The 19,332-nt window shown below is 33.4% G+C and overlaps 2 protein-coding genes across 5 annotated transcripts in view; both read right to left on the bottom strand.

The window, feature by feature from the left end:
* raw (NDT-like domain-containing protein raw) overlaps window positions 1-19,332 on the bottom strand; it is a 212,528-nt gene that overhangs the window by 113,226 nt on the left and 79,970 nt on the right. The window contains exon 1 of one of the 4 annotated variants that reach the window (XM_076404330.1): window positions 14,439-15,184. The exons of the other annotated variants lie outside the window; for them this stretch is intronic. Coding sequence (XP_076260445.1) covers window positions 14,439-14,767 — 329 coding nt within the window. The 5' untranslated portion in view covers window positions 14,768-15,184. Of the gene's footprint in view, window positions 1-14,438; window positions 15,185-19,332 lie in introns of those variants that run through there. 4 annotated transcript variants of the gene reach the window in all.
* LOC143196587 (uncharacterized) lies at window positions 8,582-14,724 on the bottom strand. The gene is made up of 2 exons (XM_076404398.1): window positions 12,532-14,724; window positions 8,582-12,385 (listed from the first exon to the last, which is right to left on the bottom strand). Exon 2 carries the CDS (start codon window positions 11,167-11,169, stop codon window positions 10,768-10,770), a length of 402 nt encoding a protein of 133 aa, XP_076260513.1. The 5' UTR covers window positions 11,170-12,385; window positions 12,532-14,724; the 3' UTR covers window positions 8,582-10,767.

The following is a 19,332-nucleotide window of genomic DNA, read 5'->3' as shown; positions in this document are numbered from 1 at the left end:
AATTGTAACACACTGCGTTTTCATGCCAGGCAATGTCATTTCCTGGTTTGCAGGCCGTTTAATTTCTTCGCTGACCGTAGTTACCTCTAGATTTTGTGAAGGTTCTCCTTTCTAATGTACTATGAAGCCTTGGCAATACTCCGAAGTGGTTTATTTTAATATATTTTCATTATAATATTAATATTTTGTGCGTTTCCATTGTTGGTTTCAAAATTGCTTAAAGTAAGTTCAGACTGTTGTTCAAACAGCCGCAACATTTTTTGCGCCTTAAAAGTTTTTTAAAATAATATTACAATATTGCACAGGTGACGATGCTACTGAAAATTGTTAAAATTTTGATTTACATTTATAACGGATAATGATATGGCTGTTCCTGTGTGTCTAGTATGTGATTATAAGTTATCAAAACGATGCTATGATTCCAATACCGCGAGTTGACTCCTCATTTCCTTCTGCATCAAAAGATAAATACTCTTTCCAGAAATAATTATCTATAGTCTGAAGAAATTATAGTGCCAGTTATTTCGAAAGGTGTTATTTTTGAAACGAATGATTACAGACAATGAAAAATGAATAATACTAGGCTTCTGGTTAGCAACTAATTGGAACGAAGCGTACAACTTTTTTTTAATAAGAAAAATGTTTCCCTTAATCGCACATCTACAAAAATTGACAAAGATTTCGTATAGCCTGAAACTTGCCCCTAACTGTTATTTGTTCCAGTCTCTGCGAAATCCTTTGAATGGTGCAAAACTGGCAACAAACGGGTGCTCTGAAAATCACTTGATTTAGTTCTTCATCCAGAAATATTTTACAAAAAGTCTTACAATATTATAATTATGGTTTCACTAGAACAGTGACAAAGTTTTATCGGTCAAAATGCCACGCACATAATGGAATAGTCTTTTTTGTTATAGAGTCTCGTTTTTATTAACTGAGGTGGATCTGGACTGGAGAACCACGTTCCTCAGCATTAAGCCTACCAACTGGCGAAGGGCCAAATTTGGAGATCATCCCAGAAGACATTCGGTCTTATCTAGTCTGGTTACTGGCGTGAGTGAAATTATTCAAAATTATAAACCACCAGAAATAAACATTTACGATAAAGTCTCAGTAGGATTCAAACCCGCGGTTATCGCAACATTAGGAGGACCGTCCTGCAGCCTTACCACTGCGCCAATCAAGCCGGCATCATTGAATAGTGTTTGAAATTTATATGATTAAAATCGTTTAAGAAAAAACCTTAGAGAAATAGGAATTACTTTTTCACCAAACGTCATCATTTTGGTTTAATTTCACTAATAGGTTAGGCACTAATCTTTTAATAGAAATAACGTCCATTCAACTATATGCAAAAAATTTGACAATCTATTATTATGCCGAAAAAAATTGTCCAAAAAACGTATTTTAGATAGTTTACTATTATAAGCACACTATAAACATTATAAAAATGTCATACCCACTATATTGTAAAATAAACAAGTTTAAGAACAGCTAATTTATTGCGCACTGTTTCCATTCATTATTAAAATCATTAGATATATTAGTTTCTGTACATATAATGTTATATAATGTGATAAATAGTGTATATAACAATAGACGTAGTAAACAGAAACCCATTATTTTTGTATGAAAATGAAGGCTTTATTTAACATATTTAAAATTAACTTGATTTAGGAGAAATATGTGCCGGTTTGTTCGATAACTTGCTGCCATTTTGAAGGTGTTTCCATTATACCTTCGTTTTAAAAAACCTTGTCGTTATTGTCAAAAACAGATTTTTTGCCAAAAATTAGTTTTTTTTATTCAACATAATTCCCTTCAAGGGTGATACATTGATTATAGCGACCCTCTAACTTTTCGATACCATTTTTGTAGTACGATTTGTCATTTGCGTCCAAATAGGCCTCAGTTTCGGCGATCACCTCTTCATTCGAGGAAAATATCTTCCCAGAGAGCATTCTTTTGAGATCTGAAAACAGGAAATAGTCGTTGGGGCCAGATCTGGAGAATACGGTGGATGAGCAAGCAATTCATGGATTTTTGCCAACGTTCTCACTGACTTGTGACTTTAAATGCGGCCGTTTCTTTGGCGATTTCGTCCAATACAAACGGTCCAATAACGCTATAATATACGCTAATCCTTCATGGTTGATTTTCCTGGGGCAGTGTCCGGAAACTCGGCATCAAGCCAAGTTTTTGCTTCAGCTGTATTTTTTCCCTTCAAACCTAGTGTTGGATAACTCATATTGGTTGGATTACTATATGATAAACGATATAACGTGTCTGTTTTTGAAAAGTATTCGTTCTATCTCGATCAACAAAAAAAAATTAGATAACCGCAATTTTTGAATCAGATGAAATATAGCGAGGTTACGATTCAGCGTTGGCAATATCTATTATAATATAATAAGCCGCCGAGAATTTTCCTGTTTACGCTTCGGGATATCATCCGAACGTAAACAATACGAAAATAGCCATAAAGATCGCGGCGAAACCTCAATGAGTATAACGAATTGATGATTTTTTTCGATATTAGTCATTGATAGATTCGTCGTCGTTTCACGAAAACATCCATAAATGATATGGGAAAACAATACTGTTACAGATCTCGAGAAAATTCTAGTTTGCTATGATGTGTTCATGACTCTGTTACATATCTCTGTAAATGAAACTGATCTACATTTTGATAATATATAACTGGATCGACGCCTAACTTGGAAGTTCTTAAACTCTACCAAATGTGTTGGCTTATCGGGCGCAAATCCAATTTATCATAAGATAATAAGGTATTGCTGTATGAGTCTATACTCAAACCTATTTGGTCATATGGAATCCAACTATGGGGAGCCGCTAGCAAGTTTAATATTAATATATCCATCAAACAACGGTTCCAAAATAAAGTATTGCGTGTCATTGTTGATGCTCCGTAATATGTTTTAAATGAAGTGACACATCGCGATGTTCCTCTAGAACCAATAACGAATGTAATTTAACGTATTTGTGTGAAGGCAATCATCAGTCAAGTGTAATCAGCTAAATGTACGAAGCGACAGTGAAGTACGTGGACTAAAATGTTTAATACCATCCGATCTGATTATTGGACATAATTTTTTTTATTACTCTTCGTGAGTCCACAATCTGCTCTATTGACAATAAGTATTTCTTCTGTTTATATTATATATACATGGCATGTAGAAAATCACTTCATTAAGCAATCTTCTGTATAAAATATTATCTTAATTAATTAGTCTTATTCTAATGCTTATTCTAAACTCTACATATGTCCAGTAATCAGATCAGGTGGTGTTAAACGTTTTAGTCAACGCACTTCACTATCACGTCGCATATTTAGCTGATTAGCGAGTACATTGGGATGCACTGACACTCTTTCGAAGTACTTCACACAAACACGTTGGATTACACTCGTTATAGGTTCTAGAGGAATATCGCGTTGTATCACTTTATTTGAAATATAGTACGGAGCGTCAACAATGGCACGCGACACCTTATTTTGGAACCGTTGAATGATGGATATATTAGATTTGCTAGCGGTACCCTATAGTTGAATTCCATATGATTGGACATAAATAGACGCCAACTCATCTGACAATACAATATAAAGATGTACTTTCTAATATTGAATTCAAATTTTATTCAACGATATGACACAACGGGGCTGGGACCAGATGGAGGATAAAAACAACTCATGATCAATGAAGCAATTCGCTCTTATGTCGTGATATTCTAAATTCATTCATTCCCCTTTACTGAGGGGAAATCCCACTTCTCAATGCCTTCTCTGTAGTTCTCTATAATCAGTATGCCATATTGAGAATCTAACATAACTTCCCTCAGTGTCTATCACATTTGTTTACCTCGGAAAACCTACCTAAGTATCCTAATCTACCTGAAATTCTTAATCTACAATATGATATTTGATCACATATTTCACTAATAAATAACGATAACAGGACAAAAAGGAACATGATTATAAATATATATAGTTCTGTTCCATTTTATCCCGTTACTTTTATACTATTACATATTGTTAATTTTATTTTATATTCATATTGTGATCGTAACCTTCTACAACTACAGTAGTGGTCACCAAATAATATAATTGCTGAGGCGATAAAAAAGAAGAAGAGTTATGCTATACTCAATAATATATTATAATACAATTTGGTTATGTTAATATCAATATTCACACTAGATTTATTGAAGCCTGCATTACACCAAGACTGCACCAATTTTGCATTGAACGAAACAAATGGTAAATATAATGTGATGAAAATTATCTTCATAAATATAATCAGTAAATGAACAGTCACTATTATTCGTCTGTCTTTATATCTAGGAACATCTAGGATCTTCTATGGACTGTTACCTTTCAAACATAGACGTAGAAAGACCCCATTGAACGAGTAAAATATCGTAGTTTATAAATCATCAGGGTATACTGTTTATATATTTGATCAATTTTGGAGAAGGAAAATGTTAGACCATAAGTTTCGAAGAAGCAAAAGTTATTGCTTCTACTTTAACCAGGCTAACCATCTGACAATTCAACATCAGTCGCAATATAATTCTCCAAATCTTATAGAAATTTTCCAAATAAACAGGAATTAAGTTATATTAACACATAAAACATAGTAATTTTTATTAAGAATTGTTAGTGCTATATGTAAGTATTGTTAATATAATAATAAAAAATATTTCATACATTCTTTTCCCATTGTTAATGACGCAAATAAAATATTTTTGATTTCTATTTTTATTTAATTTTTAAAAACTTTTCTATGAATTGTACTTACAAAAAGGTTACTTTACAAAATTATCAAAAAAAAAACAATAAATTCACATTAATTATCACATTATCACAAAATTAGTATTGTTATATTTGTAATCAGCCAGATAATTATTTTAATTATGAATTAATTTAGTTTCCATACAGGAAATGACGTTGTTGATGCTATAAAACCTATTTGAATTTGGCCCAAATCTAGATATTAGTCATTGATAGATATATTTGTCAAGTTATCAGTGATGTGCGAGAATATTCCGCTATGATGTGTCCGGGATTATTTTTTAAAATACCTGTTTTTGTAGCTGCATTATTCACATGACCTTTCGATTTGAATCAAATGATGATATGTATAAAGAAACCTGATCTATATTGAGAATATGACAAGACGTCATGGATTTATACTTATATATGAATAATTAAAAAGAAGAGTGAGGTTATGTTGATATTACAGTTAAAATATTCAAGTTTAGGTGCAGGATTTAGAATAAATAAAGGAAGCATAAGTAACACTTATACAGTTTAGTGTCATTTATATATATTTAAAGATGTGTTAAAATATTATGTTATTAACGATGACATGAGAATATATTACTCTCATTGACTAGAAAGGTAAGTACGTTAGGTGCGGTAGATTCTATCACAATAAAATATATTATAGTTAAAAATTATTTTACGGATGCAAAAAATATATAATTGTTGGTGTTGGCATATGAAGCATTACATAACTATCTGTTATTGTTGTAATATCCGTGTTAAGATACCAGGAGTGTTGAATTGTTAGCAATAATAATTCGTAATGATATTTTTTTGCTATAATTACGGCCTATTTAATTAGTTACTTTTTATGGGGTTAATGTTAATTTTTTTTTGTTCAATTAGAATAATAGTGCATACTGATATTTTTTATGATAATTAATGCCTTAATTAAATTTCATTTTTCATAAATATTGGGGTATATATATATATATATATATATATATATATATATATATATATATATATATATATATATATATATATATATATATATATACGTATAAGTGGTATTTTTAATTAAGAAGATTTTTTAATTTAATTTAAGAAGTTTAATATGAAATGTATAAAAATGTATTTAAAAAATATATTCCAAGTAGTTATCAATTTTGAGATTTAGGTTAAGTTATATGGAAATGTTGCTTTGAAAATGTTGGAAAATAGTCGCTGTATTCTAGATCTATCGAATGTGATGGAATAAAATACATTACTTTCAATGTTGTAAAAACGATGTGGAATATAATTGTGTCAGCGTTGTTGTAATATGGAATGAAAAAGCAAAAGAACTTGACTAAAAGAATTTTTCGACTAAAACCTAAGGAATAACAAATGAAACGATATACAAACGAGCTACGGAACGGACTCTAAAGCCCTATAACTGCGTTGTTTTGTTGAAAATCGTTTTTATCTTCCTTAACATTTTCAGACATTCTTAGTTTCTGGTAGATAATTTATGAATAACATTATTTTTCATCCAGTTGCCATTATTTCTTCATTGTTCGTCTCGATAATCAATAGAAGAATAAAGCGTCTCTTATTTTTTATCAAACACACAACTTATGGAACGACCTATTGTATATTATTTTGTAAGCATGTGTAGGTGTAAATTTGACTTGAGATTCAATTTAAAGCAGATGGAATGATTACTCTATTATATTGGTTTGTTATATGACCATTTTAGGTTCATTAACTCAGATGATTATTATAAATGATCAGACTAAACAGGTCTACTACATAAGGTGACTTCAGACTGATCTAGAATTATCTTCTATAAACAACAGGCATTAGTTCAAGTATAACAAAAAATACAATTTTGTCATATATACAATATAAATAGCTTTAAACATGGCTTATTTTATGCTTATTATAATGCCGATTCGAGTAAAGCTATTTTTTTGTAAACGCCTGTACTAATAGGCGACACTATCAGAACAATCCAATAAAAGGCTAAATGAAGATTCTGTTTGTCGTTGAAAGAATGTTCGTCCATGGGTTATATTTAAACGCAAGAGATAAGTTTATGTGTCGTAAGTTATTTGCGGTAAAAGACAGGCGCACGTGCAGTACTCTTTCGGTATTTGATGAGGTGGATGTGGATTAATTGCTTATATTTACCGAACTTACATGTCAAAAATGTTAATTTGTATATCCTTAAACAAAGAATGTGGCATTATTACACATGATGGATGGCGTAGATAACAGAGGAGTATATGAAAGTTATTTGCTGTGACTTTCCAGTATTAGCCAATGGTTTTCGGTAGAGTTACCAAATTCAATAGGAATATGAAAGAACAGGTGGGCCAAAAGGCCCGGTACCATTTTGATTGCGTGCCATATTGGTTATGTGACGTTTAGCTAAGTTTCGCTTTAACCATTGTGTTGTGTAGACGTCCAAATTTTATTATGGATAAATATACACTGCAAGAACGAGCAGGAATAGTGACAGTATTTATTGAAAATAATCGTTGCATTATTGCAACTCAGCGGAAAGTGCGCCAAAAAATTCTAATCACTCAGTGCCTCACAAAACCACAATTTGTCGTTTACATGCGAATTTTCGATAGTAGAGTATGACAGTAAAGGAGGGCCTCCTTCTGAAAGACAACGGACGCCCCGTAACGCTGAAAATATGGCTCTGGTTCCCAGTTACACATTTATGTACGCAGTTTAAGGCGAATTTTGAAAACTGATTTGAAAATGTTCCCGTACAAAATTCAATTAGTCCAAAAATTGCTACCGAGAGATCGTGATCAACGAGTTGAGTACAGTAATGTAATCCTAAGGCTGTCTGGTGAAATTGAAGATTTTTCGTCTAAATTGATAATGAGCGATGAAGTTAATTTTCTTCTCGGTGGCCAGTCGGTTTTGGGGAATACAGAATCCTCAATTCCTAATTCCAGAAACATCATTGCATCCACTAAAAACAACTGTATGGTGTAGTATTCATGCTGGAAACATCATTGGTCCCTATTTTTTTGAAAATGATCAAGGTGTTGCAGTTACTGTTACTGTTGAACGGTACCAAGACATGATTCGAAATTTTCTTGTACCTGAAATAGAAGAGCAAGGACTAGAGGACATGTGGATCAGCAAGATGAAACCATAGCACACACAGCTCGTTCAATAATTCAATTATTGAATGATGTTTTGCCACGAAGAATTTCGCGAAATGGCGCTTTAGCATCGCCAGCCAGATCTCCGGATTTAACAGCACCAGACTATTACTTATGGAGTCTTTTAAAATTAAAAGTTTATGTGAATAAGCCTCAAACGACTCAACATGTTAAAGATAATATTCGCCACGAAATTGAAGAAATTCAACCTCTGGTGTTGGATGATGTTGGAAAAATGCCGTAAAAAGAGCCGAAAGTTGCATAGCGAATCGCGGTCACCGATTTAGCCGATATAATTTTTCAATCATAACGAAAAAAAAAGTCAAATAACCAAACCAAACTTAATTATCTTTTCTTTGAGCAAAGCTATAGTCAATCAAAATGGTAGCGGGACTTTTGATCCGAATTCTCAAATTTTGCTCTCAATTATCTGCATTACCCATTATCGCAACACCCTGTGTGCTTGAAAGCAATTTTTATATCTATAGTCAATTCAAAATAGCAGTGACACGGGAAACGTCGCAATTCTGCCGCAGCTGTTCTAAGTTTTAGTACATTTAGGCTCTGGCGATGAATAAATATTATGACTAAAAAAACCTAATTGATAGTTATTCCACTATTTCCCTTTTTCCGTGAACCTTTGTTCTCTTTATACTATATTTATCTTGCCATGAGCAACCCAATGTACCATTATGAAGTATTCATGGCTGTTTTAAATATATAAATTGATATAATTCTCCCTTGATTTCGTTATACGTTTTCAAAAACTGTATTCTTTTAAAAGCATTCTCTGGAAGTTCCATTAAACCCCTTCGTGGGTATACTTACACCACTTAAATCCTAGATTATCCAACAATGTATAAACGGATGCTCTACATCTCTGTAGCTGTATATCTTTTTGATCTCTGTGGATACTTTCCAGACTAACAACTTTCTCTGAAATAATTGTATTAAATTATGTTTCGATTGAAAAAACTACTTACTGTTTTATACATTTCGTATACTTGATGTCTGAAACACCAAGATTGATCTTGATTCGTCATCTGTTTCGCATAAACACGGTTTGTTTTTGGTGAATTTAAGGTTATATTGTTATCTATGGTGTAGTAATACAAAGTGCAGCTGCAAGGAGCAAAAGAATCAAAACAACGTTTGCCGTTTTATAAGACGTAATATTTTGAAGAATTTTCAGAAGTTTGACAAATGGACAACTTTTGCAGGCTCAATTCGTTACATGTTCGAACTTCTCTAACAGCATTCTATCTCTTTTTAAATAGAATAAAATGACAAGGATAATATTGTCTGACTGCAAAACGAAGTTACAACTTTAGACAGACATATATCGACACTCGCGTCACTGCTATTTTGAATTGACTATATGTTTTAACGATCTCTATATATTCTTAATATTGAAATTTCTTATTTGGACTTTTATGACTCTCACTTTACATTGTGCTTATTTGTACAATTACCGTTATTTATACAGTAATATTTTGTAAAGCATTAAACAAACTGTTATCAGTCCTTGAATTAATATTGTAGTAGCGCCTTAAATATTGTTATAAAAGTTTAACACATTGTCACTCGTTGTTAACTTGTCTTACCATTTTACTTACAAGTTACCATTGGTCCTTATACATCATTGATAGTTAACTAATAGTCACAGAGTCAAGGTAAAATTGATGGAGAAGTCTGAAGTAGAATTAAGAAATGTCAATGAAACTATAACTTAGTAATGGAGATAAACTGAAACATCAAGATGAAACATTAACACGAAGGTTGAAGATGTTGATGTCCTGAAATTATGGAGACTTTGGCAGGGGCCGCAAGGAGTTTAGGTTACGAGATCGATACTGTCTCCTTGTTGTTTGAGCTGAGACGTTTGACTTTGGTTACTGAGGTTTTGCATATGAAGACTTGAACATAGAAAATCTTAGTAAATCACGAGACGTTTATCTGGGATGTTATTGAAGGGTATTTCGATTTATTCAGTGCTCAACCCTCGTTTGGTTTAGACGTGCCACCATCGACTGCCCAAGCCTCGTCTCCAGGTAACACCGCTGCCATCCGTTTTATCTAATTGTATTTTTAACATTTTTTATGTAGCCAATAGATAACGGTCACATAATGTAAACACCACTGTTTCATTTCGTTTTACCTCCATTCACCGAGCCACATCATTACCCTAAAGTGTGATATTCTTGTTCGTAAAGAAAGACGTTAAGATATCTGTTGATTCTAACCCTGCGCTGACCCTCCAGTTTGATATTATACGAAAAATCGGAGGAGGAGCGATACATTTTATTTGTGGAGTTCGCGATCATTGTTCGAGTTGATATTTCAAGAAAAAAAATGTAATGAGACTGAGATTTGTCGCGGTTAACGTACGTACTATACTAAGATGGTGACCATTAAAGCGTTTTGATGAATATTTGATTCATGTATCAAGAAATAAAATTATTTCTTACAAAAATAGCATTCCTAAAACATGAACATTATTACACTAGAGATCAAGATGGGGCCACTGGGTTCTCCTAGATATATACCTAGATTTAAGTTATTATATACACTAAATTGTAGGTTAGTCGGCAACGACTAGTAACAATGTAATAAATATTAAAAATCTAATCTCGTATCTAATGTAAATCATTCAAACGTCGTTTAAAATTTTAATAGTTAAATATAGTTAAAGGATATTTAAATAAAACCGAAGTATTTTATGGACGACTTAATTAAAAACGATATTCGTTTTACTCTTAACATACTCGTCGAGAACGTTCGTTCCAATACGAAAGCGGTTTATTAAATGCTTTAATATGCGACTTTTCCTTGATTAAGGAACTGTAAGTCGGAATGATTCAGTCCTATTTTACACCGCATCCTTGCGGAACGTTTTATTGACTTTAAGGTCAGTCGATGGCATATAAGGTTCACGGTTCCCGTCGAGCAGTATTTCGTGGTGCGTCTCATCGTCGCTTTCTCTCTCTTTCTCGCCCTCTCTCCGTCTGTCTGTCGGTGTTTGTCCCTCTCCTCGTTGTTCGATTTTAGTCGGATTGAAGCTTTATTTTTAATCAATGTCGCCGATATTTGTTCTGTTTTGCGTATTTTTGCTTTACTCGTGATGGTTTCTTGTTTGTTTTGGGAATGTTGTTGCGAAATAATGGGATGAAGATAACATGGTTCGTGTGCCCACCATTTACTTTCCTTGGTCATTATTTGGTGACTTTTACTTTCATATCTATAAAGGTTGCAGGGAAATGAACACGATGTATAGTGTACCCAAAATAGCAATAAACTCACGTCATCAATATGTATAATGTATTGCCTATTGCAGTTTGTAAATTCGTTTTAATATCAGATAAAATTTTCGTTCTTATTTTATTCTAGTTAAAAAGAGTAGTAACCGAATCAGCCTGCAGAAGTCGCCAATTCGGTTGTCAAATGTCTGAAAAATACTTCAAAACATTAATGACAATAACAGGTTATAAATCGAAGAATTTATACATTAGATAACTTTCAAATAACTGCTTATTATTACTCTGATTGAAAATGTCGAAGCCAATAAATTTAACAGTCAGCAACAGATTACATATCTAGTCAGTAACTTCGAACAGAAACCAGGTAATGAGGGACCCTTCTTACTTCTTCTTTTTAATTAAATTTTAAGTTACTACAGTTTCTATTGGAAATATTTTTATTGTGTTGCAGTTGCACTGAATATTAATATGAACACTATGACTAAAATACCTCAAAAACATAAAAAGAATATAATTTTGGATTCACCGAAAAAAAAAGTGTCTACATGCATTGATATTAGTACTATTCGATTAAAACTATGAACTGTATAAAAACAGTGGGTAGTTTTTTCAATATAAACATACTTCCATACAATTATTTCAAAAATAACTGTTAGAATGGAAAGCATCCACAGAAAACTTAGGGATATGTAGCTCTTTGAGGGATATTATTTATCCCTTCAAACACTATTAGGAAATATAGGATTAAATTGTGTAAAGATAACACACAAAGAGATCTAATATAACCTTAGGTTGTTTAAAAAAGAATTTAATGTAAATATAATAAAATAACTGTAACCTATAAATTATGGTGTCTGTATAATTAACTGTGGTTTTTAGATGTCCTATAATGATAAAATAAATTATATTCCATAACATTTTTATTCAATTATTTTATTTAGATTAGAATGTTGTTGTTTGTTAATGCCAAAATTGCGATATTTTGACATCACAAAATTAGATGACGTATGTACAAAATTACTTTGAATATACTATATGTACTTTGCATATTCCAAACACATACTATTATCTGTAACAGTGAGAGTACCTACCCATTACATATTACTATCAAATGTACATGCTTACACATCATATTTTTTAATAACCACTAGGAAGAATAATATTAATATTTACTTTTTACTTTCTCTATACCATCCTGTGTACCCTGGTCATTTTGTTGATATTGTCACATCAAGCAGATATTATAATTTTTATTATTATTTAATTGAATTTTAGTTTTTCAATTAATTTTGTACTAGCAATACAAACAAATAATTACTGGCATTAATTATATATAATATATTTTAAATTTCTTTCTGAATTTCATGAAATATTCACAAGTATATATAACAAGTTAATTAATAAGTAAGAACATAACCATAAAATAACCAGATGTAGATCATCAAAATGCACATGCTCAGAACAGACCAATCATATATTACATATTGTCTTTTGTTTCCTTGTAGTCTCCGTTTAACCTGTGACTGTAATGATGCCAAGTCATCATGACAAATTACATGATTGAGTGGTACACACAAATGATAAAAATAAATCAAAATCAATGCACAGTATTACAAACAGCATGTCTTGTTATACCTAGTTTTTGTTAGTAACTGTAACATAAATCTAAAGGATGGAAATATATACCTTTTATGACAAAAGTGTATCAAGTGTTCCACATTGTTTAGTAACTGGATGAAGAATAAGTACTTATGTATGTAATGTAATACAGCATGACTACAATAAACAAAACAGCTGAAACATAATCTGATGTTTGACTGACATTAACTATTATTAATCTTAATATTATGTTTACTGGTTACATCAAACATTACAAATTTAATAGATAAAGTAAATTTTCATATTATTAAATTATCAATTTTGAAGATATCTCTAGGATTTGTACCCACGCGTTGTTAGATTCAGTAACGGCATATCATTGATGTATACTATCATCAAGTGTTTTCTAAAGCTTTTTGGCGCCATTTTAAAATACTATGTATTATTAAATTTGAATGTTTATTTATCGTTCAAAAGCTTTATTGAATCCGGGAACTAACATTCTTCTAATGTGTAAATGTTTGAAATCTGTTTCGAAATTATTTGGGTAAGGCTACGATACTGTCTGTAAAAAGAACTTCTCTGGGTTCTGATTGAAAAACTGAAGTTGGTCTTTTTGAAAGAAGTTTAATTTTATTGAGTTAGTACTGCAGTCATGTCTGGACTGAATGCCATCCCAACTAAACTTTCCTAATATTCATAGGTGATACTTTCCCCAATTCCGTATTTGAATTGTGTACATATAGGAAACGAGTTTTCATCTAAAAGGTTGCAACACGTATGCAAATACACGTATAAACTGTCATTATTGTCAAAGTGGGATTTTTTCATTCACAGTGAGTAAAAGGGTGTCTATTACATAGAGAAAATTCAATATATTTTAATATTATCTTGGTTTACTAACGAAAATAGGTAGTATTCATTAAGTATACATTGAAAATGTCGCATTCAAATGTTGGTAATATTTAAATGAAATATATTTCACTGAATTTCCTACATCATGTTAAATAAAATGCAGAATAGATTAGACTCAAGTAAAAAAACTGTATTGGTTAGTTGGAAAATACTCCTAATTTGGCTTAAAGCAAAGAGATTGGTTTATCAATATATCATAAAGCCTATTTGAACTTGGGGTTCAGACATGGGGTCGCACTAAAGCATTAAACCAACTAGTTAGTAATTCAACGATGCCGAAACAAAGTTCTTCGACTACTACCAATTTTTATCGCTAAGTAACCAACGAAGAACCACGCGACTATATCAGTATTAAATAGATTTACCAATGTATCCAAGATTTCGCATTAAAAAATGAAATAAGGCTACCAAAGCAAGGCAACGTAGAAGAAGTACAGTCACTGGATCGACAGGAAATCAAAGTGAACGATATCACATGAACTTGTTTAGTGTATAGTGTTTAATCTTAACATTAGCTTAAGTAGTCCAATGTCCTGCTTGTATATTGTAGTATAACGTTTTATAAATTAAGATTGTACTAACGTAAGATGTAAATAACTTTCTGGTATTGATGTGCTTGAACTTGATTCCCTTTATATATATGGTGTTTTCCAAGTTTTGAAGTGATTCGAATGTGGGTTGACTTGTCGTTCGGTATCTAGTACTACCTACCTGGTAAAATTTCCAACGACTAGTTCGCAACGTCCATCGACCCCATAACCCTCGCTGCTTCTAGCCCCAACACTACCACTACCCCCACCCCCCACAACGACCGATCCTTTTCCATGGCGTTCGATGACAGGCGTTCTGGCCGCCTTACGTCGGGTCAGGTCTTGTCTGGTCAGACACGTGATACGCGCCAATCGGTGCTGTCGTTTGCTGTGGTGCTGATGGTGGACGTTTTGGCGTTGAGCTTTGACACGTTCCGGCTTCACGTGACGTATCTTGCCCCTCGTCCGGGACATTCGGTGCGTGATGTGGGTCATGGAAGGACTCTCCATGTCTCCGTCAAGTCAATATCGTCGTGTCGAAGGTCTCTGGTTCATTATCGTGCCGTATCGACGGTATCATCGCTTCTATTCACCCACACACGTCTCTCATGCCGTTAGATACACGTCCCATGCCATCCATGGCTCGAGAAGAAGAACGGTCATCGTTCAGGTGACCTGCAGCATGTCGCAGCGTCTCCCTCCTCGCCCCTCGGACTGTGTCGTCCCGTCACTGCATCCCGATAGTCAATTGTTTACCGTCGTCTCTTGCGACGACGTTCTTGAACGGCATGGACAGAGTGCGCGGCCGCGACAACAAACAATTGAGTATCGTGTCGACGTGACGATACGGTGCGGAGTCGTGGCGTGGAGTGGCGGAATAACAAAAGCGTCGCGATACCGTTCGGCGGTCGACCAGATCCCGCACTGTCGGGAGGGCCATGTTGTCAGATGGTCGGCCGGGTCCCCACGCGGGGCCGACACGCTCGTATCGTGCGTCTCTGTCTGACGCGGACGTCTGGCGTCAAATCGGCAATGCCAGACGTACGGTACTCTGGAGAGGAAATCGGGTTTTCTTCTAGAGCGCTCGCGCGTTCGTCCCGCCCAATTCGGGGCTCCAGTTGCTGTTGGAAAACTGATAGGCATGAGGATTGTCATAAAGAACCACAAAAATATGGATTTTTAATAATATATGATTTATTTCGGTGCAAAAGCCAATCCCTGGTATGCAGAAAATGTAGTGGCTATTTCTGGAAAATCCCAATCATATTTGGTAAACTTCGGTAGTTTACCCCTGATTATGAGAGATTGAATCTCTATTCAGGATGCCAGAGAAATAAATTAGTAAAACTGCTTGTTATGTTTATAAAGTTCACATATTTGTTTCCCAAAAACCGTTTATATATCTGCCTGTTTATAGCTTTATAACGGTATTTTTGGGCCTGGTTGACAGATTTATTGTCGCTGCCTGGTGTCTAATTTATTTGGAAAAGAAAAAGCCCTTATAAGTGACCATTCCTTTCAGGAAAAAGTAATTGACAGATACAGTATAGTTTCAGAGTGGGTGTGACATACGCACACTTTAAATAGGGTGAACCAAGAGGTCACATCAAGGTCATCAGATACAAGAACCGATTAGTGAGAGGAGCTCGTGCTACACTGCACACGCAGTACTCAATCAGAAAAATCAGGAACAGGGTGAGGTCTGGAACGAGATGAAATAATTTCTTCCAAGTCTGGACAATTCCACTGCTCCTTACGAACTCTGGCGCACCGCCAGAGGCGTTATGGGGTAAGCTTCGAACTCAATGGTACTTGGAGCTACCCCATCGAGTAGTTTAACCTTAGAAACATCATCAATGGAGGAATAAACTGGCCAATAGCTGACATAAAAGTAAAATTAGTTACTAATTATCCCCTCTAGCAGATGATAAATTGAAAACTACCCTCTTTTTACAGTTTGGAACTTCTCTCCTTACAACAAGGATTTTAATGACTATGTGGTTAATAATCAATACATGTAGTAAACAGTTATAGAAAATAAACATTAAAATAACTACATTGTGTGTTCCATATTTAATAAGACATTTAGATTAAAATTGTATTAATGGCAAACCTATTGAAAAATTATTCATGATGATAATTTAGTAACTACAACACCAAAAATGTTTAGGTCGTACATTAGATAATGGATATTGATTGTTATCAGTTCTGTGGGACAAAAAAGTGTATACGGTGCTATATTAAATTACCATATTGCAATAGCTATACCATCGGCCAGCCACTTCTTTAAAAAAGTTGGTTCATATTCAACATATCATTACAATTCTTCATTTAATCTATGATATGTGAATGAAAAGGTGCCAATCACACAACGCGCAATTAATTTGAATTTGAAATATAAAAAGAATCAAAAAAACATTCTCGGATTAAAATGACACTATTAAAACTAGTTTCAAATGATAATTGATGTGAACAGCTGATCAGTACTTAGTACGAGTTTTAACCTAATCTATGACGCACAGTAAATGAATCTAACAATAAACGTACAATACAATATGTAGAATTCTTTTTGTTGCGATGGATATAATGATTGCAAAACCAAAACTGTCATCGAATACATCGCTATTTATTATTGATGTTAAGTAACCGAAAAAAAAGAACGACAGGTTAGAAGCCACGAGTTACAAGATATATAGTCAATTTATGTATATGATGTAATTGTTATGTAAAGCTAATAGGAAGTCATTGACTACCGTCCTGGTTACCAATATAATTATCAGTAATACAGATAAAATGTTTAATTATATATTTAATATTTTGTATATGTTGGTATGATGTATTTAATATGTCAATTATTAAATAATAGCTGCTTGATCGTACAGGGGATAGAGAAAATAATATAATACCAAACATATAAACAATATTTATGTGTTTTATTTTAAAACAGTTGAAATTCTTCGCGGAATATCTATTTATAAATTAGGAGGCCTAGAGAAAAATTTTTCCTCTCCTTTTGATGAAAAATGAGACACCTGGAGGCATGAAATTTGGTATTGTTAAAGCTTATATCTAGAAAGAATTTTTAGGTCCAAAATGTTTGCAAAAAATGTGCGCTACAAATAAGTAAATACCAATAAAGCCCAAATAATCACCCAAATCAAGCAACCAAGGAGAGCCGTCAGATTAAAATTTTAGACTGGCTTAGTGGCGCACTGGTAAAGGCGGCAGGACGGTCCTCCTACTGTGGCGATAGCCGCGGGTTCGAATCCTGTTGGTTCATGGTCGTAAATTTATGTTTGTGATTGTTTGATATTTGTGATTGTCCTAGGCAAGAGTATAAAATCCGACAAGGGAAATGATCCCAGTCACGCCAGTAACCAGGCTGGGTAAGACCGGATGTCTTCTGGGATGATTTCTAAAGTTGGTCACTCGCCAGTCGGTAGGTTAAATTTTTTAGAGAGAAGAATAACATTTTAACCAGTATTATTTCAGATTATTGAACCTTGATTGATTATTCGAATAAATTTATTATATAAATGAAAATAGGGTTATTAAAAATGAACTATCTGCAAGGGTGAGATCAAAGAGTGGAATAAATAAGCAAAAAACGATGCCATTTTATTTAAAAGTTTAGGTAAAGAGATTATTCTTCTCAGCTTGGTTTATTTATTGTTTCACAATAAATATTTTAGATGAGAAATATGGATAAAACATAAATACTATGAATACAATGAGGTAATGAAAATATGCGTCAGTTAAAATGAAACAATGTTGTAACACAGGGCAATCATTGGCATTCATATAGTGTACCAAGACATCTGCCAATTCTTTCTCATAACGGTGAAACCTCTTCCCATAACGGTCTAATTATGTTGGGATCTAGGGATTGTGCTGGCCAACGAAGATGTATGATGATATTCTGATATTCGTCAAAACTGAATGTTTTAGGCTGTGTTTTTAACTGCATTATCATCTTGGAGTATGGACGTAGTTTGGGGTTCTTTATACAAAAACCCAATGGTTTGTAGGAAGTAATGTAAATGACGATACATCGGAAACTATAACATTCTTTCAGTCATCAACTGTGCGGGTTTTATGATTGTTACACCAGTTCTTTCGCAGCTTAGTGTTAGTTTCCATTATAAATTAGTCCGAAATAACTACCACACAAATTGTAACTGGTGATGAAAAGTGTATCTATCTACTACGACAATTCCTTAGTCCAGGTGAACAATTGACGGAGCTTTCTCATACCCAAATATTCGTGAATGATATGATGTACACGTTCAGTGAATATCTTTAGAGTGTCTGCCATTTTATTCACATTCAATTTATGGTGATTAAAAATTATTTTATGGATTTTTGAAATGTTTTCGTCGGTAACAACCTCTTTTGGGCGTTCACTGCGTTCACCGTCTTCGGTGCTTATTTCACCACGTCTAAACTTAGCATACCAATCTTTTATGGTTGATTTTTCTGGGGCAGTGTCCGGAAACTCGGCATCAAGCCAAGTTTTTGCTTCAACTGTATTTTTTCACTTCATAAAGCAATATTTTATCAACACACGAAATTCCTTTTTATCCATTATTTTCACAATAACGAAAGTTGCTTCACTCAAAATACTATAATTCACAAAATAATGATCCGATAGCTGTCAAATTTATACACGCTTTTCTGAGGGTTAGAGCTAACTGAAAAACATTTGGCTTTAATTCTAGTAGCGCCATCTATGTGCCAGGCTGGGGACTTTTCAATTGACCTATTAATACCTGATGTGCTGTGTCGAATGTGCTGTTTAACATGTGCCACAGTAGACTCAACCATTCTGAGCAATTATATAATTCACGTAGACTTGTTGTCGGATGTTCCTTGAAAAACCTTGCGTAAAAACTTTACCAAACCACAAAAGACTAGTTTAAATATCGAAGAAAAATTCTGTTAAAATGAAGTCCGCCACTTTATATAATGTTATACAATGCATAATAAAAATAAAAAAGGAGTTAAACAGCGATAAACTTGAATACACAATTACTATAGTTGCGTACGAGTATGTTAATTTATATAAATTTATGGAC

Source organism: Rhynchophorus ferrugineus, unplaced genomic scaffold, assembly GCF_030347505.1.
Source record: "Rhynchophorus ferrugineus isolate W39M unplaced genomic scaffold, kcgeb_rfMv2 rfM4, whole genome shotgun sequence".
NCBI lineage: Eukaryota > Metazoa > Arthropoda > Insecta > Coleoptera > Curculionidae > Rhynchophorus > Rhynchophorus ferrugineus.
This window is presented reverse-complemented; position numbering and strand designations above follow the sequence as displayed.